This window comes from Rhinichthys klamathensis, unplaced genomic scaffold, assembly GCF_029890125.1.
Source record: "Rhinichthys klamathensis goyatoka isolate OS25496 unplaced genomic scaffold, OSU_Roscu_1.1 h1tg000180l_1, whole genome shotgun sequence".
NCBI classification, from domain to species: Eukaryota; Metazoa; Chordata; class Actinopteri; order Cypriniformes; family Leuciscidae; genus Rhinichthys; species Rhinichthys klamathensis.
Genome location: NW_026606708.1, coordinates 2,632,209 through 2,656,789, shown reverse-complemented (window position 1 = coordinate 2,656,789; position 24,581 = coordinate 2,632,209). Strand labels below are relative to the sequence as shown.

At 37.2% G+C, this 24,581-nt stretch overlaps 2 protein-coding genes across 3 annotated transcripts; both read left to right on the top strand.

The window, feature by feature from the left end:
- The first annotated feature begins 390 nt into the window (after positions 1-390).
- On the top strand, positions 391-6,505 carry si:ch211-163l21.10 (basal body-orientation factor 1). Its single transcript, XM_056261016.1, has 12 exons — positions 391-465; positions 554-806; positions 905-970; positions 1,412-1,555; positions 1,645-1,725; positions 1,910-1,980; positions 2,138-2,282; positions 4,291-4,643; positions 4,765-4,905; positions 4,995-5,099; positions 6,148-6,216; positions 6,344-6,505. The coding sequence occupies exons 1-12, from the start codon at positions 428-430 to the stop codon at positions 6,441-6,443; spliced, it is 1,566 nt and encodes a 521-aa protein (XP_056116991.1). The 5' UTR covers positions 391-427; the 3' UTR covers positions 6,444-6,505.
- Positions 6,506-7,155: 650 nt separating this feature from the next.
- Positions 7,156-24,271, top strand: mapk14a (mitogen-activated protein kinase 14a). 2 transcript variants are annotated; one of them, XM_056261018.1, is made up of 12 exons: positions 7,156-7,561; positions 10,738-10,867; positions 12,573-12,631; positions 15,415-15,526; positions 15,761-15,790; positions 16,423-16,470; positions 16,566-16,680; positions 18,840-18,911; positions 19,722-19,801; positions 21,880-21,958; positions 22,494-22,667; positions 23,223-24,271. In XM_056261018.1, the coding sequence occupies exons 1-12, from the start codon at positions 7,443-7,445 to the stop codon at positions 23,288-23,290; spliced, it is 1,086 nt and encodes a 361-aa protein (XP_056116993.1). In that variant the 5' UTR covers positions 7,156-7,442; the 3' UTR covers positions 23,291-24,271. The 2 variants fall into 2 exon arrangements, with proteins under 2 accessions (XP_056116993.1, XP_056116992.1); XM_056261017.1 differs by lacking the exon at positions 19,722-19,801 and adding an exon at positions 20,998-21,077 and having other exon boundaries at positions 7,157-7,561.
- Positions 24,272-24,581: the final 310 nt, after the last annotated feature.

Below are 24,581 nucleotides of genomic sequence, written 5' to 3'. Positions count from 1 at the left end.
AAACCTGCCGTACAAGTGCTTTCAATATATTGAATATTCCATTTGTAAATCACTCGAATGTTTTGGCATACTAGAATTTATGTACATTTTTTTGTTCTTTTTTTAAAATCGTTATTTGTATTTTAGGAAATGTCGTTGTCTAAGTTAGTCTGTTATGTTTTTTTTATTATTAAAAAAAATAGCCCACTTGATATTGAAAAGCTGCTGTGTCTATTGTTTATTAAATCTTAAGATTTACTTATTACACCAAAACTACAAAAACAACTATATCAGGACAAAAATAAAACGTGTGTCTAACAAACCCATAAAACGAATTCATTCAACGCAGTGACTTCGATGACCGTTTCTATAGAAACGAATGTAAACAGAACGAATATGAGCCAGTGCAGGTCCAAAGTCATTTGATAGTCGTCTGAGGAACCGAAAGATGCCGAAAAAGAAAGGAAATAAGGGCAAAGGAAAAGGGTGAGAATGAACGATATGTCATTTCAGGTGATTTAATCAGCTTTGCCTTACTTGATTTCTCACATTTTTGTTTACACTTTATTTACAGAAAAGGTAAGAAAGAAGGCAAGCAGGAGTCTAAAGCCGACAGGGAGTCAGAAATCGAAAAGTTCAAATCAAACGCAACTTTATGGGAGGCGAAGTTTGATATCACAGAATTTTCGCGTGTCGAATATCGCGAAGCAACTCGCGCGCTCGCCAAAGCCAACGAGGAGCTCGAGAACCAGCAGTACAGTGCCAAAAAAGACACGGATGATATTATTGCTTTCCTGAAAAGGACAGATCGTGAAAAAACAGCAATGGTTTGTCTGCATTTATGTTTCATCTCCATCATAAGGCTGAGAAACGAGCATACGTTTATCCATCTGTGCTGTTCATTTCCCACTATTTTCCCTATAAGATTGCTGCATTAGAAGAGCAACTGAAAAAAGAAAAAGCAACAACTTCACAAGAGAAAGACTTTTTGGTAAGAGTTTATTATTTTCCACACAAATTAGGGGTTGGCCTATGTCAAGCTGCCTGGAGCAATTCTTGAATTTTAGATAGCGCACGTATACGTCTGCAAGATGTCTGTTAAAGATCATTTCATCTGGAAAGCATCTGCTGTTTACTAACATCTGATAGACGTCTTTAAGATGTCAGTTTTACATACAGTCTAAATCATAAACATCTTAAAGACATCTTCTAAATGTATTTGCCAACTAACAGGAAACGTCCTATAGACGTATTGCAGATGAGCAAACACTCTAAAAAATACGTCTTCCAGATGTAAACACACACATCAAATAGACGTCTCTGTGATGTAGGTGTCAGTTCTTGCCCTTTTTTTCTGAAATTCAAGCCTTGGATGATAACAGCTTCTGCTGAATTTCAGCCCTCATTCGTTTCAATTGACTGTCTGTTGCAGGTGGCTGAATACATGCAGAAGATTGATGCGTTAGAAGAGAGGTTTAAGCAGAGGTCTAGCGACTTCCAGAGGATGCAGGGCGAGCTCAAAACCATTAAGCATTTTCGCAAAATAAAGGCCAATCTGGAAGAAGACCTGATCAGTGTACTGCACAACACAAACTGCCATTTCATATTGAAAGCAATGCATAAAAACTCCAGACATATAGCGTGTTATGTGTTTCTTGTGCTTAGATGAGAGAAAAAATGTATATAGCTGACCGTGCACACCAAGAGAGTCTGGCGAGAACAGAGTACAAGTTCTACACAGCAAGGGTAAGAAAAAGCATCCATCCATCCATGAACAAGACAGTAGAGATACTGCATAGAAATATATTGCATAAATTGTAGCAAAGTGCATTTATTTACCATCAGATTTTTAATCCTTTTGTTATAGAGTTTTAGATGCTTGTGCCACTAAAATGCACGCTAGAACAGTCAGCAATGTCTTTTTATACAGATTCACCTTGAGAAGGAAGCAGAGCAGAAGATCACTGAGCTTGCAGAGCGAGCGCATCATGAAGCTATTGTGTGAGCAGCCATTCTTCTTTTAATTGCATGAATGGATCAGTTACTTATTATCCTAATTCTGTTTAAAGACTGCATATAAAAAAAGACCAGCACATATGTGTATGATTTGTGTTTACTGGTGTATATGAGTCAAATCATCAGTTTTGGCTCCCAACAGGCAGCTCGGAACAGCATCACATACTGTGTTGAAGGAGAACGTACGATTGAATGAGGCGCTGCATTATCATGTGAAAGAGGCGGAGGAACTGAAAAGGAGAAATGTAGCCTTGACAGAGAAGAATGCTTCCCTTGCTCTCTTGAAGGTGATAATGCAAGCAGAAAATCAGGAATTTTAAGGCAAGACGTAAAAATGTTAACTAGGGTAAAATGTTCACTAATAGATATCACCATACTTCCCCAGTAGCCTACACGTTTCTGAAATGTTTAAATATGCGAACGATCTTTTCTAGAAGAGAATCTTAACATTGGACCAAGCCACATTAAAACTTTTGGTTCATTCTGTTGACATATCAAGAGTTAAAGGGTTTTACAGAAGGGATCTATTTTTATCACTTCATAAATCACAAAATACTGTCAACAGCCAGAAAGAAAACATTGGCCACTACATCAATTAGGAATAAAATGCTATTAATCAGGTGAATTATAAATAAACAAACCCTTTAAAAACCTTCAGAATATCCACCTTTTCCCTAATGAGCCTTCTGCATTTTAGATTATGGGAGGCACTTCCAGATGGAGGAAGTTCCACTCAAAAAGACTGAAACAAATCATTTAAAATAATAAGGTGCGCTATAGTCCTTATCTGTCAGTTTGACTGAATGAGCTGTACAATTTCCTTCATGTTCTATTATACGAACGTGTTATATAATAACGTAACACTTAGTATTTTAATATGACATGGTATCACAAGAATACCTATAGGAAGAGCTCTTTTCAGTCACTAAATTCTTTTCTCCTGATCTTCTTTTCCTTTGTATTCTGCTGTAACAGTATGGAAAAGGACAACATATACTGCACATTTGTGGTCTGCTCTCCTGATTTAATTTACGATATGTATCTCATGAATAATTCACTGCAAAGCACTAAGAATCTCTTGTTTTCTCCCCAAATCCTCACGTCTATTTCCAGGTTTTTTTATTCACACGGATGCTTTAAAATGTAATTGTCTCCCTCTTTTCACTTCTAATCCCTATTAGCAGTGTTTACTGGAATGTTTCTAAAGCAGGTAAATCTGTCAAAATGATGGAAATCACTTTGAAATATTATCTCTCAATGTTCCAGTTAATGCCCATTTTTGATAAAGGCAATGTACAATACAGATATTACAACAGTGATATTTAACACGTCCGTATTGCTGCGGAAATAATCAATCTTTTGGGGTTATTCATTCATGGTATGTTGTAGTAATTTGTTAATGCTTTTAAACTTTTAAATTTCCTTTTAATGTTCGATGGTTGAAGGGTCAGTAGAATAATGTCATGTCATTGTACCCAGTTTTTGAAAATGCTTATTATTGCGTTCATAGAGCGAACCTTTCGCATATTGTTGTGAGACACCTGTGAGATCTTCACTGTCGTCGCTCCTCCTTTATGCTTCTGCTCCTCCGTGAGAGATGCGAGACCGGTGCGTCTCACAGGTGTCGCTCATTACCACTCACACCACCGGCCTCGCGCCGTTCTCTCACGTCTCTCGGCCTAGTCCTGCTCGCCACAGTGTTCAGTTTACTTGCTTAGAAAAATCGTTGCCTTAAAATTACTATGTAAATAAACGTATTGCTTAATTGAAAAAATTAGGTTATGTAAACTTGACAATTCCATATTACTTAATTTATTTTTAATTAAGCATGAAGTTTATTTACTTAATAATTTTAAGGCAACGGGTTTCCTAATTTTTGTCAACTGATCACTTTTTACAGTGTAAGTATAGAAGCAAAATCTCCAAAATGAATAGTGCATGAAAAAACAATGGTTTTCCATGTACTCACTTAATAATGTCGGGTTAAAAAAATAACCCAAATATATTAAAGTGTGTGTGGGGGGGGGGGGGGGGGGGGGGGGGGGGGGGGGGGGTTGGGGGGCGGGGGAATAACCCAACATAGTGACCAGATATTTGTAACCCAGGTTAAAAAACAACCCAATGTTTTTTTTACTGTGACAGTGTCTTGCCTTGAGTATTTCATTAAAGCATAAGCTTAATAAAACCGAAGTACATTTTAACTAAGCTGGCTTGCAGAGATGTGCTCATATTTGCCATTGGTTTCAGCACATTGCATATGTCCAGTGATGACTCTACAACTGATTGATTCTGCAGGAGACGAATGAACTGATGAGAAAGGAAGGAAATTCCCAGTTAAAGTCCCAACAAAATGAGAGCTCTGAGCTAAGGGCTAAATTGGTCACACTTGAGCAAGCTCTGAGCATCATGTCTGGGGAGTTTGAGCAGGAGAGAGAAGAGGTGGAACGGCGTGCCATGGTCAGCGCGCAGGCCAACGGCACAGACCTTGAGAGGTTGGAAATGCTTCTAGCTGTTCGAGAGAAGGAGCTGGGCCAAGTGAAACAGCTGGCGCAAAGCATCATGGAGCAGCGTAAAGAACTCGAGCTCTTCTTTCACAAAGCTCTTGACCATGTGAGGAAGGAAATAAGAACACAACAACAGCACTACAGGTTAGCTTAAGTTGTGAAAACGAAACGCTGCTCTGTGAAATATTCTCAATATGGGATTTTAAAGATTCATCTTCACATTTGGAAGTGATTCCCGTATTTGAAGATCATCTTGTATGTATAGACAGGAGGCTCTGAAGGCCTATCGCTGGAGAATGAATGAGGCACGGGCTGGAAGATTGGTGTACCCTCGTATACGGACCTTCTCTAATGCCCCACACAGCACCAATGATGTCCAGTTTGACCAGGAAGAGGCTGACAAATGGTGTGAGAGTTTTAGCACAGAATTTCTATCCACTCCTCAGGTGCATCTCTAATCAAGATGACAATGAAAATGCTATGGTGTCATTTCAGGAGCAACTTGAAAAGCTCCGGTGTGGATATTTCTGATCTAACATGGGAGCAGAAAGAGAGACTGCTCAATCTGCTTTTTGCTAAATTGAATGGACGAAAAATAAGGTAAATAGATTTATAATTATTACAAATGATAATTTGTTATAATAATTGTACAAGAAATGATATACTTCAAGGTTTTTTGTGTATAGAATTGAAAACTTCTTGAAAACTTGAAATCATTAAGTTAATGAAAAATCATTGTGGTTGTTTTTTTGTAACGTTAATATAGATGGAATTCAATATTTATTTTAAATATATTGTTCACTAAAATATTGCTTTTCATTTGTATTTGTATTTTTTATGATTTGTACTTTATTGATTTTCTTATTTACAAACAAAACAAGAAATTGTATAAGCAATTTGACATAACCAAGCTGTTACTAAATTAAAAATGTACATAAAACAAAACAGTTAATCTTACCAATTGAATTGAATTGTACCAATATAAATAATAAGTGAATATATAAATAAATAAAAACAAAACAACAACAATAAAGAAAAATAAGAAAAAGGGTGGACTGGGGTGTTGCCAGCACCATAAGTTCCCATCATATTTACCATGACCATTATTTTATTTTCATCACATGCCACTGCTATTGCGGGTTACAGAAATGCAAAATTTGTCCCCATTTATCAAAATAAATATCAATCCTCCTGTGCAGACTATAGGAGAGTTTTTCAAGGGCTTCATTTGTATTTTTCTATTAAATATTAAAATTAAAATTAAGAACAGAGAAAGTCACTGAATGCACACTGGGTCTTAATGAATTAAAAGGGATTTGGATATTACATTATGTTCTGTAGGCTAGAAAACATTTTCTTGAAATGACAGTGCTAAATAAAAATATATTGTTGTTCTTTTAGCTTTTTAGCACTGCCATGCTGTCACCAAATGTAATTACAACTTGATTTCAGATTTCAATTATCTCAGGCCTGGATTTCTTTGCATTTCACAAATTCCTTTTGAGGCAGTTTGGGTCCCAAATGCTCATTTCACGATCATTTCAGCAGTGTCCTGGGATATGTTGCGACAGACAACAGTGCTAAGTGGCTTTCATGGTTCTCTCTACAATTACAAATATTTGTCTTGTTTTTCTTTACCGTCTGACAGGAAACCAGCCCATCCTCCTGCTCTATCAACATCTTCCTCAGTGAAGATCCAGGTTTGCAGTGATGCAGGGTAAGGGTCCAGTACTGTAATGGATAAATGTTTTTTTTTGTGTGTTTGTGAAGAATAATTATACTGCTATTTTGTCTTTTAAAATGTTCCTATTCAAAATTAAAGTCTAACAATGTTTTCTTTACAGGTTTACAGACGAGAAACATAGCCTGACCTTTATAACCCAGATGCCAATGGCAAATATAACCTCTGAACCATGTGTCCTACCAGCCCTCAAGAGCACATGACTGTATAACTTTTCATACAGAATTATTAAAATATTTCCTTTAAAAAAATACAGGATAAATGTTAAGTCTTCAAGTTCTGGTCTTCTCACTGTCCCAAGCTTCAGAATCTCTTCCATGGGTGACAGGCATTTCAGTGTAATGAAATTCCCTGTGGTAAAATCTCCATAATATCACATCCATCTCAGATTTATTTTGTTATTGTTCTATTAGGTTAAGTCTGCAGTGCTTATTTATGGTCTTTGTTCTCTGCTCATTACTGCAGTCTGTTGTTTGCTTTTCTTAATTGTTTCTATCGCGTTATATTATTAGTTTTCTTATCGTTTTTTCTTTGTCCTTGTAAAGTGACATTGAGTGAATGAAAGATATAAATAAAATGAAGAACGTTTTAATGTAAAATTAAAATAATTATTCCATAAAAAATTGTATGGTCTGTATTTATTGATATCTTACACCAGCTTAATCTGTTATGGACATCTGTATGTTCTCTCTGATGTTATTGTGCATTGTAAAGTTCAAACCACCTAAAACTTTTTAGTGTGGGAACAATATCGTATTCAGATATTTGCATTAAACATTTCCATGTCTCTTTTAGTTTGTGTTCTACATTGTAGTATGCTAGGTCTACAAACTCCTGTATACGTGTGAATGCGTTACAGGGGGCGCGCTTGGGAACTCGGTTTGCTTTTTTACTGCGTCTTTCATTTTTGTAGCAGCAGGGAGAGAGACGCAGACGGGATAGTGCTCGAAAAACCACCGTGACCCCGGAACCGAGCAACTTCCGAACAGTCACATTCCAAGAGCATTTGGAGTCGCTGGAATGAAATAAACACAACGGGGCGGTTCGTTCCAGAGTATCCGCGTGCACGGTCGACTTTATCGGTTGGTTAGGCTACTTTCCATTTTTGATTGTTGCAGGAAAACTCAACTACCTCGAATCGCAGGCAAGCAAGCCAGGGAAAGCAGAAGTCTCAAGTCGTCTCGGGTGCTCGTTCTGCAGGCATGTCGCAGAAAGAAAGACCCACTTTCTATCGACAGGAGGTCAACAAGACGATATGGGAAGTCCCTTTGCGATATCAGAACTTGTCTCCCGTCGGCTCTGGTGCATACGGAACTGTTTGGTAAATATTTATCTGTTGTTTCTATGGCGGAACGATGTGTCCCATTCATTCTTACGGGCCCGTACAGCATTGCTCTGCGTTAGCAAAACTTGCTAATAAGACCAAAGTCTGCGGTTTGTTATGCTAGAGGGATTGCTAGTCATAAAAAGCGGGTTTAAAGTTCTTGTAGTGTTGCAAAGTGTTCTAACTTGGGTGATTACGCTTTATAAACATTTAAAGTCTCGTATGTTGCAAATGCCACCTCGCGTGCACGCACGCATGCCACTTCAGTTTCAAAGTGAAGCTTTGCGGTGGACGGGCAAACGTGATGCACAATAATGTGGTACGTTAAAATGGTTGCAAGTCGAGGAAGAGATGAACTCGATAAACTGCAAAGTTGTTTATCTGGTAAACTGGTCATTGTTTATGATATAGAACCACGCTTTTCTTTATTCGCCCTATTTAGGGGTGTAGGGTGGTCTTAATGAGGACATCTGGTGGGGTCTGTCCTGAATGAGGTCACCCCATGACTAGTCTGTATCTTAACCAAGGGAGCTGCCGCTTTTGGGTACCTTGTAAGTTAGGTAACTCGATAGGTTTTGAAACGCAACCGATGAGTCAGAGCTGCGTGTAATTTCACGACTGTTGTTAGTGATTCATGGCACTTAATTTTCTCGTTTGCTTGTAGTAACACCCAGGATGAGGTGAAGAAAACCTCATAGGGCTTGTCGTGTGTTATTGTCTTAATCTCGTGATTCATTCATCTAAAGATTGCTCGTTTGATTTTAGTTGCGATTAGGAAGTTTGTTGGTGGTTCTGTACTGATGTTTCCTGACAGCTTAATTTATGATTCACTTAAAGGTGCGCTCAGTAATTTGTATTAACAAAGCAGGCAAATAAATAAATCAAGCACACTTTTGAGAAATATAATTAAAATTAAATGTACACGTAAATAAGGTGTTGACTCATTCCCGATTTATGCAATCTGAATGCTACGTAGATGTTGACATAACATGACTAACATTTCATGCAATCGACTGAAAAACGACCCCCCCCCCCCCCCCCCCCCCCATTATTGAGATGCATAAGAGTGAGCTAAACATAAACAAAAACCTACAGGGTGCACCTTTAAAGGGATAGTTCACCCAAAAATGATTGTTGTTCTAAACCTGTATGAATTTCTTTCTTGTGCTGAACACAAAAGTAGATATTTTGAGGAATGTAGGTAACCATACAGTTTCTGGTCTCCATTGACTTCCATATTGTTTCTGTTTTACTTTTTTTTTTCTATACTATGGAAGTCAATGGGGACCAGCAGCTGTTTGGTTACCCACATTCTTCAAAATATCTTATTTTGTGTTCAACAGAAGAAAGAGGTTTAGAACAACTTGAGGGTGAGTACATAATGGCATCATTTTCTTTTTTGGGTGAACTATCCCTTTAATGCTAAACTTTGTTATTTCTGCTGCACTAGAGCCACCAAATGGAATTTAACAAAATGATTGTTTTCAAGCAGGTTTCCCAAACACACTGCAATTAATTGATTGGGCTATTGGTAGAGACAAAGTTGTGGTGCCAGAGGCCTGTTGCATGAAGCTAGTTGAACAAACTCTTTTTAGAGTAGGTTTGCAGTTGACAAATCCATACTTGGTTTAGATCAGGTTCAACAGTCTCACAAAGCTCGGTATAAACGTTTTCTGTCAACTCCGGTTTAATCCAGAGTTTGCGATTAACTCTGAAGCGCGTGCACCTGAGTGTGTTACGTGCAACTAATAGCCAATCACACGGAACATGGAGAGCGTCAGTTTGATTCACCTCTCGCGAGAGAGCCGTGCAATTCACTTCTCTGCTGAAGATTAAGAGATCATTATGACAAAAATATCATGAAATCAAATTAATTTACATGGCAGGAAAAAACACTGCTGCTGCAGCGAAAGTTTGAGAAGGCAGCGGAAAGAAAAAATCTGAATATATCAATGCATGTGAATCAAACAAATAGCTTAATCTGTTTTAAAGCTTTATAGGTTAATGCATGCCATGTATTATTTATTTTAATATAAAGGTTAGCCGTGTAGCGTAAGTTACCATAGCAATGAAACCCGCTAAAAACCAATCCATCTTCTTGAACCCGAAAAACCAGAGTTTGCTCAGACTAATCTTAAACTTACATGGGTAGAAACTGAAACCGGCTTTGTGCAACAGGCCACAGGTGCTCAAACAAGCACTGCAGTGTTTTGAAACTGACACAATGTTTTTAGGAAAATCAACATAAAAATAGTTTACTTGTAGTTGTCTTTGCATATTAATGTGGAATTAGATAAAAAATTTTGCAAAGTAAAAAAAAATTCATCTTAAATTGTTGTGATCAGAAACATGCTGATTATGACAGATTGTTTTACTGAGGAAATGCGATCTTGTTTTATCTAGTCATATTTGTGCACATCTAAAGAGTTCTTTTGTTTCTTCCTTAAACTCGAAACAAGTGTTACCTCACTCTTTAATGTTTGCAAATGATTTTCAGAAAGGTCTCTGTCTCTTAAACAGACAGGTGTTTGAAGGCCAGGCTCATTTTCTAAATTACTCCTCAGTGTAGACAGGTTGTTTATGCACCCAAGTGACTGTTAGAAATTACGATGCTAGGCAACCGTGCTATCTAGATTATGTTTCATGGGCCCCCTTATTGTGTCTGTGTAATTGAATATCTGATGAACAGATTGCACTGGGTTTGAAGTGCCAGGATCATCTCTCAGCCTGTGCAGTGTATTCGAAAAAGCGGAGCCAAAAGATTTTCTTTGATAAGATCAATCAGGTCTCTCAGTCAAGTTGTGCATTTAAAATATCCTTTGTGTCTTGAAAGGTTGTATCATTACCTTCACTGTTACGTCTACTACATAGCACGTGGTGGTCAGTCTCTGATTAAACACTAAATAGTTTGTCCTTTTAAAGTTATTTTATGATTGGTTGCAATAGGTACGTTTTACCCTTTAGTTCTGTCTGTAAACATCGGTGGTTTCTAACATAAGGAAGTGAGAATCTGACCAGCTTTTGTTTCAGTCTAAAATGTATGGCAAGTTAATTCAATGCTGACTCTTACTTCCAACCGTCTTTAACTTTGGTCCTGTTGTAGCATGTTGGCGTTTCAGTTGTGCAACAATGTGTGATGGCATGCTTGAATCATGTCGTTCTGTTTTTCTCAGCTCTGCATTTGATGAAAAGTCAGGATTGAAGGTCGCCGTGAAGAAACTGTCAAGGCCATTTCAGTCCATCATCCATGCCAAGCGGACTTACAGGGAATTGCGGCTACTCAAGCATATGAAACATGAGAATGTGAGTTTGGATCCCTGGTATTATCAAACTGACAAGGCCAATATGCAGAGTAACGGTTGGTAATCCTGATGGTTAAAGGCTAAGTTCATCCAAATATTTTAAATTTTGTCATTATTTACTCACCCTCATTTTGTTCCAAACCAGTTTTTCCAGTTTGGTTTCTGCAGACATGTATTTGTTTCATAAGGAGTAGAGCTGCATGATTAATCGTTAAAAGATCGCAATCTCGATTCAAACACCCAGACAATCTTATTCCTGAATGACAGCGATTAGTCTAGATGTCTATTTGACAAGTACAATCACAGCGAGCATTCAGATCTGCCGCTGAGCCAGAGAGAGCAGTTGTCATGTATAGGTATGAAACAGCTTCACAAAGTCTTTTCAACTACACAGTATCATTATTTCAATTTTATCACAGAAGTACTGGGATAAAAGTTTATAGTTCGGATATAAACACTACTGTCTACGGTTTGCAAACAAAATAGAGTAAATCACCTTTTGAAACTAACTTGACTAAAGATTGTACCAATTACATCGTTACTCTAGTAGGTGGCGACAAGTTAAAAAATGGACTTGTCATTGAATCACTCATTCAAGAGATTCATTCAAAAACGCTGATTCCTTCAGTAATGAAACAATTGAAGTTATAATGAGTGAGTCATTGAATCATTAATTTAAGGGATTCATTCAAAAATGCTGATTCATCCAGGAAATAAACAAGTGAGTCTTTGAATAATTCTTTTCAAACCTTTTTTAAAGTAATGAATTCAAATTAATCATATATTTTTAAATAGACTGCAGCAATTAACATTTTGTCAGAACCTCTAGTACGGTGGTTCTCAAACTTTTTCAGTGTGAGGCCCCCCTTGTGTAGGGTGCATCCCTTTGTTGCCCCCCAAAGAAAACGGTCAATTTTAATTAAACTAAAAATGTATTAAATTATACAACATACTCTTTTGGAAAAGTGCAACAAAATTAGGGCTATGACTGTGGGAATTTTATACCACCACAGTGTTAAAGGGCCAACCACTGACGGTTAATTGACAGATCCACGCATTCGTTCTGAAACTGACAGCAGTTAGTCATTAATGTTAATCAAACATCTCGCTCTGCTCTTGACTGAATAACTTTTGTAACTTTAAGAATAAATGTATATTTAATTTACACAGTGAAAACTATGCTGTGCTTTTTTTTATACATTCGATTACTTAATACATTTTTTAGTATTTCTTATTTTAAGTGCTTGACGTTTTTCAGATAGGTCTGTTTTATTTGTGTCTTTGTTCTATTGTCGTTTGATTTCCTATATGCTTGTAATTAGTTTCTTTTTTTCTTATTTTATCACTAACTGTTTACTAGTCTTTAGCTAGCTTGAGAGGTTAATTTGTACTTATCTAGGCTATTAGCTTTTTGTGATATTGAATTTGGTGACAAGAAATGATGTAAGATTTTGGTTATATCGCCCACCCCTACTCTGGAACACCGTTTTTATTTTCTCACTGAAAATAAATATTTTTCTCAATCAAACGGGTATTGTTCTTATCTTAATTTAATTTGGGGTATTCTGTCTGACAGGGAATTCTAGAACTTCCTCTGTGGTAATTCTAGATTTCCCTGTCAGGTTATGCAATAAAATCTTAATGCAATACTGTACATGCAGTACTAAATGATCCTGATTTGTATTCTTTGCACTTTGTGCTTGTAGGTGATCGGCCTGCTGGATGTTTTCACACCTGCCACCTCCCTGGAGGAGTTTAATGATGTGTAAGTCAGACAATTTCTTCCTCTGAGATGTTATTCACTAGCCTGGCTCCGCCCTCCTACGTACTTCCGCTCAATTTTCATTTTCCTTCAGTACTACGTCTGGGATTGTGGTGTATTTTTTGGTTTTCTCATTTTTTACCGGAAAAAAAAGTATCATGGCTTTCTCAAAAATGTTCAACATTGATAATAAGAATTGTTTCTTGAGCAGCAAATCAGCATTTTAGAATGATTTCTGAAGGATCATGTGAGACTGAAGACTGGAGTAATGATGCTGAAAATTCAGCTTTGCCATCGCAGGATAAAATTACATTTTAAAATATATTAAAACAGACAACTTTTCTTTTAAATTGTAATAATATTTCACAATATTACTGTTTTTACTGCATTTTTCATCAAATAAATTCAGCCTTGGCGAGCATAAGAGACTTCTGTCAAACATAAAGGGCTACTACAGCATGTCAAAAATAGAACAACAAGTCCACCACTGAAGACGTAAAATGGCCCACTTTATCAGATGCTTCCTGTGCAACTGTTGATTACAATTAAAGCGATTAAAGTTATTTTTTTAATATATATATATATATATACACACACTCACCGGCCACTTTATTAGGTACCCCATGCTAGTAACGGGTTGGACCCCCTTTTGCCTTCAGAACTGCCTCAATTCTTCGTGGCATAGATTCAACAAGGTGCTGGAAGCATTCCTCAGGGAGTTTGGTCCATATTGACATGATGGCATCACACAGTTGCCGCAGATTTGTCGGCTGCACATCCATGATGCGAATCTCCCGTTCCACCACATCCCAAAGATGCTCTATTGGGTTGAGATCTGGTGACTGTGGAGGCCATTTTAGTACAGTGAACTCATTGTCATGTTCAAGAAACCAATTTGAAATGATTAGAGCTTTGTGACATGGTGGAAGTAGCCATCAGAGGATGGGTACATGGTGGCCATAAAGGGATGGACATGGTCAGAAACAATGCTCAGGTAGGCCGTGGCATTTAAACGATGCCCAATTGGCACTAAGGGGCCTAAAGTGTGCCAGGAAAACATCCCCCACACCATTACACCACCACCACCAGCCTGCACAGTGGTAACAAGGCATGGTGGTTCCATGTTCTCATTCTGTTTACGCCAAATTCTGACTCTAACATCTGAATGTCTCAACAGAAATCGAGACTCATCAGACCAGGCAACATTTTTCCAGTCTTCAACTGTTCAATTTTGGTGAGCTCTTGCAAATTGTAGCCTCTTTTTCCTATTTGTAGTGGAGATGAGTGGTACCCGGTGGAGTCTTCTGCTGTTGTAGCCCATCCGCCTCAAGGTTGTGCGTGTTGTGGCTTCACAAATGCTTTGCTGCATACCTCGGTTGTAACGAGTGGTTATTTCAGTCACTGTTGCCCTTCTATCAGCTCGAACCAGTCTGGCCATTCTCCTCTGACCTCTGGCATCAACAAGGCATTTCCGCCCACAGAACTGCCGCTCACTGGATGTTTTTTCTTTTTCGGACCATTCTCTGTAAACCCTAGAGATGGTTGTGCGTGAAAATCCCAGTAGATTAGCAGTTTCTGAAATACTCAGACCAGCCCTTCTGGCACCAACAATCATGCCACGTTCAAAGTCACTCAAATCACCTTTCTTCCCCATACTGATGCTCGGTTTGAACTGCAGGAGATTGTCTTGACCATGTCTACATGCCTAAATGCACTGAGTTGCCGCCATGTGATTGGCTGCTTAGAAATTAAGTGTTAACGAGCAGTTGGACAGGTGTACCTAATAAAGTGGCCGGTGAGTGTATATATATATATATAATACGCTGTGACGTGTTCTTTAGTACGGCTTTATTACAATCACTCCTGTGTGTTCAGTCCTAATATCTCATACACTAAACAGAATAATGCATTATTTATCTTGTGCTCTTTGTTAGGTGATTATAAGCATGTTTTCAGGCTCTCATGGTTTTATGGAGCTTCGGGTCCACAGAGACAGAGCTTTTTGTGCTGCCTGGCTCCAGCTTAACAGCCGTAGGTTAGTAGGGAATGCTAAGGATACAGCCAGGTTGTAAAAGCAGATGCTGCTGTGACTTAACATCAATTCTGCTGCCAAAAATAGACCTGACTCACACTGATACATGAAGGGCATCCGCACTCCTTCCACTACTGAAACTAGCAGAAATGTTTGTGTGGCGACTTAACTCCAGAGCTCCAGGCTCTTCCAATAAATATATAAATTCTCAGTTGACCGTGTGTAAATGCATGTGTTTTTGGTGTCTGAATCAGTTTGCTTTAGCTTTTCATTGCCTGTGTGTCGAAGTGATTTACATTTGTTTATTGTCTCTAATCTGTGTTTTTCCCCCCTAAATCTTTGTGGGGGTGGGTTGTATTTGTTGATTTATCTCTAATGCTGAATGTGTCTATTGGGTGGAGAGTGTTTCTGGGATTAAGTATGGCTTATTTTAAGCTCTGCTGTGTGTTGTATCGCAGTGGCTCTGTTTGACCTGTAGCTCCACCCTCTTGCTAAGAGTCAGTGCTTATGTAGACTCTGCTGTGGGTTATCGTGAGGTGTTTGTGTGATAGGTTGAAGACTGCAATAAAATCTGATGTCATTGTGCCTGAATAAACTGATCCAGTGGAACATCTTGATGTTGAGAGTAGTTAAGCTTCATTTTGTCAGAAAAGAACTAAATGTTCCCTACATTTCAAGTTGTGCAGTCACTCCTTACACCAGGTTAAATACAGTTGGCAGGTGAATAACATTCTTCTTGTGTTCTGATTTGCAGGTACCTGGTGACTCATCTTATGGGCGCTGACCTAAATAATATTGTGAAGTGTCAGAAGCTGACCGATGATCATGTTCAGTTCCTTATTTACCAGATCCTGCGAGGGCTTAAGGTGAAACTGCACTTTCCCATCCCGTAACGAATACAAACCGGAATCTCAGTTCTTAAAGCTGATGTAAATTAAATAAAAATAACAATGAACTGAAAAGTATTATGTCCAGCACAATGTTTGAAATAGTATCTAGACATTTATTTGACCTATTTTTTAGTGTAAACCTTACAGCTGGAATTTTATTATCTCACATAATTTTTTTTTCTTTCTCTATTTTTCTTTTAATTTTACCAGTACATCCATTCGGCCGACATAATTCACAGGGTAAGTGCTCACTCGGGTATATGAGAAATAGCCTGCAGGCTATTTACATTAAAAAAATTAAGTATATGTTGCCTCATGGAGCCAATTCTCCCTGGCATAACCATTTTACATGCTCAGGCCTGCTTTTGTGTAAAGACTAAAACTAGAAATTGATATAAATTAGTTTAGTCTTAAAGAAATAGTCTGTGTTATTTTCATCTTGATATCTGTGTACAGCATCTTTTCCATGCTGTTGATTACCACAGAAAATAATTATGACTCGTTCCTACTTTAGTAATAAAGAATAAACATTTTTTGTTGCAATTACAAGCCTGGCAGGAAATTGTGCAGTTACATCGGTAATATGAAGTTTATTTACTTCGAAAAATAGCCCAAATTGAAAAGATTTTGACTTCTTTACAGCTCAAATAACTTTTGTTTTTAATTTAATTAGAATAATTCAGTATTCAATTTTATGAAGTCATATTGCTTTAAGAAAAATAGGTCGTTTTTGTTTGTATGAACTGAGTGACAAGTTGAATTGAAATGCTAAAAGATGTCACATCTGTAAATTTAATTCATAAATAGCTGCAAATATTCATTTTAAATGGTATAAGGAGACCGTGAACTAATGTCCAATAATCGTTTACCAGGACTTGAAACCCAGTAATCTGGCAGTAAATGAAGACTGTGAACTTAAGGTTAGTCTGTCATATTTTTTTCATAGTTGTTATACATTTGCTTGTAATACTTTAATTGTTATTAACAGGATGTATTTTCTTTTTTTTTATCTCAGATCCTTGACTTTGGGCTGGCTAGACACACAGATGATGAGATGACAGGGTATGTGGCCACAAGGTGGTACCGCGCCCCAGAGATCATGCTCAACTGGATGCACTACAACATGACAGGTAACACAACTACACCCAGGCTTTTTAGAACCAGATGGTGTACTCTACCGTTCAAAAGTTGGAAATAATTTTTAATGTTTTTAAAAGAAGGCTCACCAAGGCTGTATTTATTTGATCAAAATACAGTAAAACTTTTAAATTGTAATAATATTTCACAAAATATAGCAGTTTTCTGTTTTCATATAAGTGTAATTTATACCTGTGATGGCAAAGCTGATTTACTCCAGCCTTCAGTGTCACATGATCCTTCAGAAATCATTCTAATATGCTGATTTAGTGCTCAAGAAACATTTCTTATTATTATCAATGTTGAAAACAGTAACTGCTTAAATGTGACACATTATGCCCATTTTCACAAGATGTAATAAAAATCTCAAATTTCAGCTCAAAATACCCCCCAGATCATTTATTATAGCTTGTCAAATTTTGCCCCTTTTTGGGTGTGGGCAACAACGCTCCATTTTTGTGTGTCCCCGTTCAGAAGACGGCCGATCTTTTACACGAGCTTCGGATACTCTCCGGCAATAAAAAAACGTGTGAATTTCACTCATCCAAAATTTCAGAGATAACCAGTAGCGTAGCGCAACCTTACGGAGAGACTCTGGAAGAGGTTGCAACTTTTAGGCTGCATTTACACTGCAGGTCTTGATGCCCAAATCCGATTTTCTGACTATATCCGATTTTTTTGACGACCCGCTTACATCATCTTTAAAAAGTGACCCGTATCCGATTTTTGCATTTACACTATACACTGCTGAAACTACCAAATGTAGACGTTCTGACCCGGAAAAGGAAGTAAAACAGCACGAAATACAATGGATGCAGATGTGAATAAAATTATCCAGTGTTTTGCTTTCCACAATATTTTTAAAAGTCATAAGCTTATGGTGGCACTGTAGCCACGAGCGCTTAAAACCGTGTCTCCCCATATCTCGTGAAATGTCTTCAAACACGGATTTATTTCTGTAACAACCCTGCATTTTTGCCTGCACTGTCTCTTCGCCCCAAACACTCAAAAGACGCGAAACCTCCGCATTGCTCCACTGTGTGTATCCTCCATCGCGCCTATAATAAGTCATGTGATCTCAGTTGTGGTGTCCACCTGAGTTGACGTCACTTTTTTAATGACGTACGACTCGCGTTTACTGGGGAATATCCGATTTGTCTGCTTACATGGCACACGCAAATGCACGTATCCGATTCATATCCGATTTATTACCACATATGAGTGAGGCCTAAATCCGATCTGAGAAAATCGGAATCCATGCGGTTTTTTTTCCTGCTTACACGTTCATGGGTCATATCCGATCTGTGCCACATGAGAGGAAAAAATCAGATTTGGGTCACTTGAACCATGCAGTGTAAATGGGGCCTTAGACTGCACCTGGACGTTTCTGAATGGTTAGTGGATAGTACATTTATGCAGTTGTTGTGGAGTTACATTGATTCATCTCATTGACTTGCATGTACCATCATGTTTAACTTTTACACAAGTTTTACACATTTTTGGTCAAATAGTGTTCTTCGCAGCCAACGACAGAACAGTTTGCATGCTTTGCTCAAACTTTTGCCATTGCGTTAGAATTGGTTACACTGTTATCATTTGCGAAAACCAAATGGCGGCACTGTGGGTGGAAACGTGCAGATTAAGGGGTGGTAATATTATAATAAGACTATGATCTAAAGTGGCAGACATTTAGTTTTTTTTTTTTATAAGTTTAATGCATCCTTCATTCTTAAAAATAAAGGTTCTTTGTTGGCAAGTGCATTGGCATTAACATCCATAAAACTTTTCCATTTTTACAAAACGTTATTTACAGTGGAACAAGTTTCTTTAGATTTTTTTAAATGTTCTTCATTCTAAGAAAAAAAGGTTCTTCTATGGCTATCACTGCTAAAACACCATTTTACACTTTTAAGAGTGTTGCTGAATAGTGTTAATTTCTTCAACAATTTTTTTTTGTTCTGACCCCAAACTTTTGAACAGTAATGTAGACTACTCCCAGAACAAGCTAACTTTGCTGAAATGTCTTTTGAAGATTGTCGCAGTTGATCTATTTTTTTCATCCCTCTGTGACAAGAGAGCTGGGTCAGGACACAATAGTGGGGACATGTGCTTGCTGCCTCTCTACTAATGTTGTTTCTTGATTTCTTTTCAGTGGACATTTGGTCAGTGGGCTGCATCATGGCTGAGCTGTTGACGGGCAGGACTCTGTTCCCTGGCACAGACCGTATCCTTTTCCTCTCGTTTACCCCTCATTGACTTGCAGAACGCTCTCTGTAAATGTAACCACGGCTCAAAGCCAGAAACGTCCCTGATTTAGTGTTTTTTTAAGAGCGTATTTTGCTCTCATACTGATTTAAACAATCTTACAATTTTACAATCTTATTTTCTCTCTCTCGTTCTCTATATTCCTGTCCTTGCAGTGTGTATGTGTGCTATGGCAGAAGCTGGCAGATCTGTCTGCCTCTTCTGTCTTACACTGACCTTTTGTCCCTTTCACTTAAGCTCTGTTTTCAAGCTGTGCCCCAAGACTCAACAGTGATTTGAAGGATATATGATCCATCATTATGAGAATGCAATAAACTCCCTGCAGGAAATGACATGCCTCTCTCTTTCTCGCTCTCATTTTACTCTCTTTTTTTATTTTATTTCCAATGACAAATGTTGTCCACATTTCTGCACTTTCAGCATGTTTTCCCCCCTGGCTGTGCATATTTGACACTCTGTATCTTGAACGGCTGCCACTCTTAATGCTTCTGGCTCCACACCCCATGGAACAGAAATACTTGCCAAATATTTCCCCCCTCTTACAGGCAGAGCACACCTGTGCGGCTACTTCTGTCATGCTTTTGCTGGGCAAGCTGAAAATATTCAACCTGTGCTATTTTTACAAGCTTGCTCGTCTTTCCACAGATGTGACCAAAGCTTCTTTGCTTTCCTGTTCTTTAAGTACACATGAAACCGAAATGAGCGTTTCCTGCTTTGTGGCGTGTTCCATGTTGAGCCACACTAGTTTTCCTTCATCTTGTTTTACTAGACATCGATCAGTTGAAGCTTATTATGCTTCTGGTTGGAACTCCAGGACCTGAGCTGTTAATGAAAATATCATCGGAGTCTGTGAGTTTAATATATTTAGGGAGAGAGCACTTGCTAAAAACGCCTGTGTGTGTTAATTTTCAAAGTGGAAAATCCATATTAAGCTGGCAGCTGTGTTTTGAAACCGCTTTTTGTCTGGTCCTGGCTGGACACTAACGGTCAAAAGTTTGGGGTCGGTACAATTTTTAAATGTAGGTCTATTATGCTCACCAAGGCTGAATTTGTTCGAACAAAATACAGTGATATTGTGTAGTATTATTAAAATTCAAAATAACTTTTCTATTGAAATATATTTTTTAATTTATTCATTTGGAAAGTTACATTTTTAGCAGCCATTACTCCAGTCTTCAGTGTCACTTGATCCTTCAGAAATCATTCTAATATGCTGATTTGGTGCACAAAAAATATTTCTTATTTTCACAGTTGCAAACTGTTGTGCTGCTTAATATTTTTGATGAAATCGTAATGCATTTTGTATTTCAGGATTCTTTGCTAAAAGGTTCTCGAAGTTACATTTTAAAAAAAAAATAGTTTTAAATACATTTTTTGTAGTACTATAAGAATATCTTTACTGTCACTTGTGTTCAATTTAATGAATCCTCGCTAAACAAATGTGCTAATGTCTTAAAAAAAAAAAAAAAAAGACCAAACATTTTAAACAGTAGCTGGTCTTTAACTGGTGCAAGCTGGTCATACTATCTTAAATTGATCAGGCTAGTTTTTGGAACACGTTGGCTGGTTGACCAGCTAATGTTCTGCTTGGACCAGTCTAAGCTGGATTTTCTAACAAGGAATGTGTGTTGAGTGCGGCTGTTTTTGACTGCTAATAAAAAGGTATTTTTCCAGTGCTCTCCTGCTAAACATTGACTTCACTTTTAGATGAAAGACTGACCCGAGGTTCTGTTTGTGACTGAATCCTGACATCTAAACTGAAATTAACAAGCCTGATTTTTGTCTTCCAGATCTGCTAATGGCAGCTGTATTTCTGAGCAGATTCTAATACACTTATCAAGCTCTCTTGCTATCTAATGCATGACGTTTCTTCTCTGCTGTAAATGAATGCAATTTGCATGCCAAACTTTTCCTCTCTCTTTCTTTTTATCCTGTCCTTTTCCCTAGAGTAGTGGAGAACCACAATATAATGTCCAGATAATTTTTTATACATATGCTTTACACTAAATTTGTGGACCTTGATCTCCTTGACCTGGCCTTCAAAGATATAAACCAGCTTCAACAGATAATGCGACTTACAGGAACTCCACCTGCCTCTCTAATAAGCAGGATGCCTAGCCATGAGGTGAGCTCACTGTGGCCCAGCCCCCTGTTTGTAGAATACCCATCATGCCCTTTAATTAGCAGGCCTAATGATGTCTCACATTTAGTAGATTTAAAAAAGCTTATTAGCATATAATAAAGCAATATCACACATTAATGTTAAACACAGTCATGTGTTATGTAATCACTCTACTCAGGGTTGTCTATTTTCTTTCTTCCCACTCACTGGTGAGAGAAACCCTGGTCCGATTGTTCCTGAAGAAAATACTGTTACTCTGACTTCCAAAAAACGTTTCCACTTACAACGCTACATACTATGTTCCTAAACATCAGAAACGCAGACAAGCAGAGGGATACAAACAACAAAACAGTGCTGTTGGACTAAATATCCACTCGGCCAATCAAATTGTAATATTAATTAGAGCATTTTCAGGTCAGGTTAAAATGTTATTTCATATGGAGAATATAAGGGAAGGTAATAGTGAAGTAAAGCAACGGTTTACACCCAACAGAGTTCCTTCGTCTTCTCCACTTTCTCTTCGGGTGACTGCTTGCCGCTGAAGCATCATGATCAGTTATTCACTGATCTATGCGAGCTGAAATCACTGTCTGTCATCTCCAGCACAGACCTCTCTGCATTCTGAAGCTGTTTGTTTGCTGCATTATTCAAATGGCACTGCATACTAACACCACAATGTTATGATTCACAGGGTTAGCAATCTATGTGCAAAACACAAGCAGTTGTCATGGGGACCGAATTACTAACATTATAATAAACATGATTTTATTACCTCTGCTCATGGTTGACCTGTTTCTTTCCACAGGCTCGTACTTATATCAACTCACTTCCTCAGTTGCCCAAGAGGAATTTTGCTGATGTGTTTATTGGGGCTAATCCACTAGGTAAGAGAGGCATGTTTAGACACTGAAATGATTTGTGGGTACCCTACTGTTCAAAAGTTTGGGGTCGATAAGATATTCTTTGAATAGAAAGTTGAACTATAGAATAGCATTTATTTGAAATGGAAACCTTTTCTAAATCAAGGTGATATAAACCTGTCACACTGTAATCACCCAGCTTTTGTAACATTTAGCTTTTGTAAATTGTTACACATTTTAAAAGTCTTCACTGTCACTTTTGATCAGTTTAACCTTTAATGCATCCTTTCTGAATAAAAGTATCAATTTCTTTCAAAAACAAATAAAAAGAACTTTGTGACCTCAAACGTTTAAATGGTACTGTATATGAAATTGCAGTTTATTTAGTATGTTTAGTATATATTATTGTAAAGTACACATTGTTTAGGGAATAAAAAAGACAATAAAATAATTCCCTGTTCTTTTGTTGATCTTTGTTGATGGACAATTTGAACAAATTATAGAAAATATGCTGCCAATATTTAATTTTGATCAAATACTTAATTCTTTGTGTTTTTAGCTGTGGACCTTCTGGAGAAGATGCTAGTTTTAGACACAGATAAGCGCATCACAGCAGCGGAGGCTCTGGCGCATACGTACTTTGCCCAGTACCATGACCCAGATGATGAACCTGAGGCAGAGCCTTTCGACCAGAGTTTTGAGAGCCAAGAGCTTGATATTGAAGAGTGGAAACGTAAGTCAAGTAAAGAGTTTTTGGTGTTTATGTGGAAAATGCTAGTTAGTACGCGCTTAGTTAAAAGCGCTTTAAGCTATTTTCGCATTTTTGCTCACTTGCGACACTGAATTAGGCGACCATGAACTAGCCTTATTTTAGAATTATTTATTTATTTATTATTATATATTACATTTATATTATTACCCTATATTTATGTACTATTACTTGAATTGGCTTTTATTTTTTAGTCTTTTTGTTTTGTTCTGTGCTTTTGTCATTAATTTTGTTATTAGTTTTCATTTTAAAATATTAATATTTTATTTTTGTTGTAGTTTCAGTTCAGTTTTAGTTTTTATTTATTTCCAGTTTGTAATTTTAGTGCTTAAACTTTTTGTTTAAAGTTTTAAATCCCTCCGTCCATCCATCCATCGATTCATCGTTAAAAATAACCCTGTTCTGAAACGTAAAGGGGCCATGCTGGTTCCGTTTTGTTAAAGACATTATTTAGGATGAGCTAGATTTAATGTAGGTTGCAGTCACATCCTTAATTTTTTGGATTCTGTTCTTGCACAGGTCAAACATATGAGGTGGTGATCAGTTTTGAGCCTCCAGTCTTTGATGGAGATGAAATGGAATCTTGACAGTTTCTTCTGGATGGAAATCAAACCAACTGTACTACTTATACAGTAATGCTCTAATTTTGCAGTATTGTGATCAGCCAGTCAGTAGGATATTTGACTTTTCTTTTGCTTTCTTAAAAAAAAAAAAAAAAAGTTGTCTACTTGGCCAAACAGAAGGAATAGATGCCATAGAAAATCAGTGATTCTCTCCAAAAGAATAGTCTGATAATAAGAATATCATACACTTATTTTTTAACAGTTTGCTCTGGTCAGTTTTATGATGTTCATGTATGACATTCATGCAAGACCATTAAAATGTAATATCTCCCTGAAATTTCTTAGTATTTAGTTGTGCTGTTATGTTCTTTCTATGTATAATGTATCACATTTGCAGTATATTAAGTTTTTAAAATGTTCAAGAGAAAACCCTGGTTGAAAATGTAAAACATTGTTCATTTAGTTTGTGTTAATATGTATTGTTTCCCAATCAAATAATGAGCATTGTATTTAATGATTACAGTACGATCTTTATTAATCAGTTTGAAAAAGATGAGATTTGTTGGAGCCTCTTTGGGTATAGCTTGGAAGAAAATGTAAATTGTGGCATTGGGTATTAGTAATATGTTCAGGCTATTTGTAAATATACCTTTCATTAAGCTTTTGGATTCTGTAGCTGTTTTATTTCTATTCTGATATTTTTCACATACTTATGTGTATGTTTCCTTGGGAGTGAAAGTGTGTGTGTGTGTGTGTGTCCACCTGATGTTGCTACTGTGAATTGTATGCGATCTGAAAATATGATTTTTTCTCCAGTAGCTGTTTTTAAAATGCTGTTAACTGAATGTTCAAATATGAAAGTAGAGTAAGTATTTATACTGTTGAGGTGGTATTTATGAACCTGATAGGCTGCAATTGTCTTCTTTATTACCTGACATAAAAAAAAACCCATTGAATCAAACACACCATTGTTTACTTAAAATAAAGGCCGATATTTTTCAGAAACTTCTGCTTCCTTGGTTTGATTTGTAGTTTTATGTTGAACAATAGAGTATGACATCATTATTGACCTTTTCATTTTCAAAGCAGCCCTTTTTTTTATGCATTTTATGACCAAAGCACCTTTTAAAATGGGTTTCCTGGATCTCTTACAAAAATGACCAAAGAAGCCATACATTACTAATTGTTTTTAGTCAGTAATTTTACTGTCTACATTACCTTTGTCCCATGGATTTACCTGTTTTGTTTTTGTGTTCGGTCATCTTTTGGTTAAAATGCGCATGTTTTCGTTCTGTTTTTAATTGCGCAAACACAT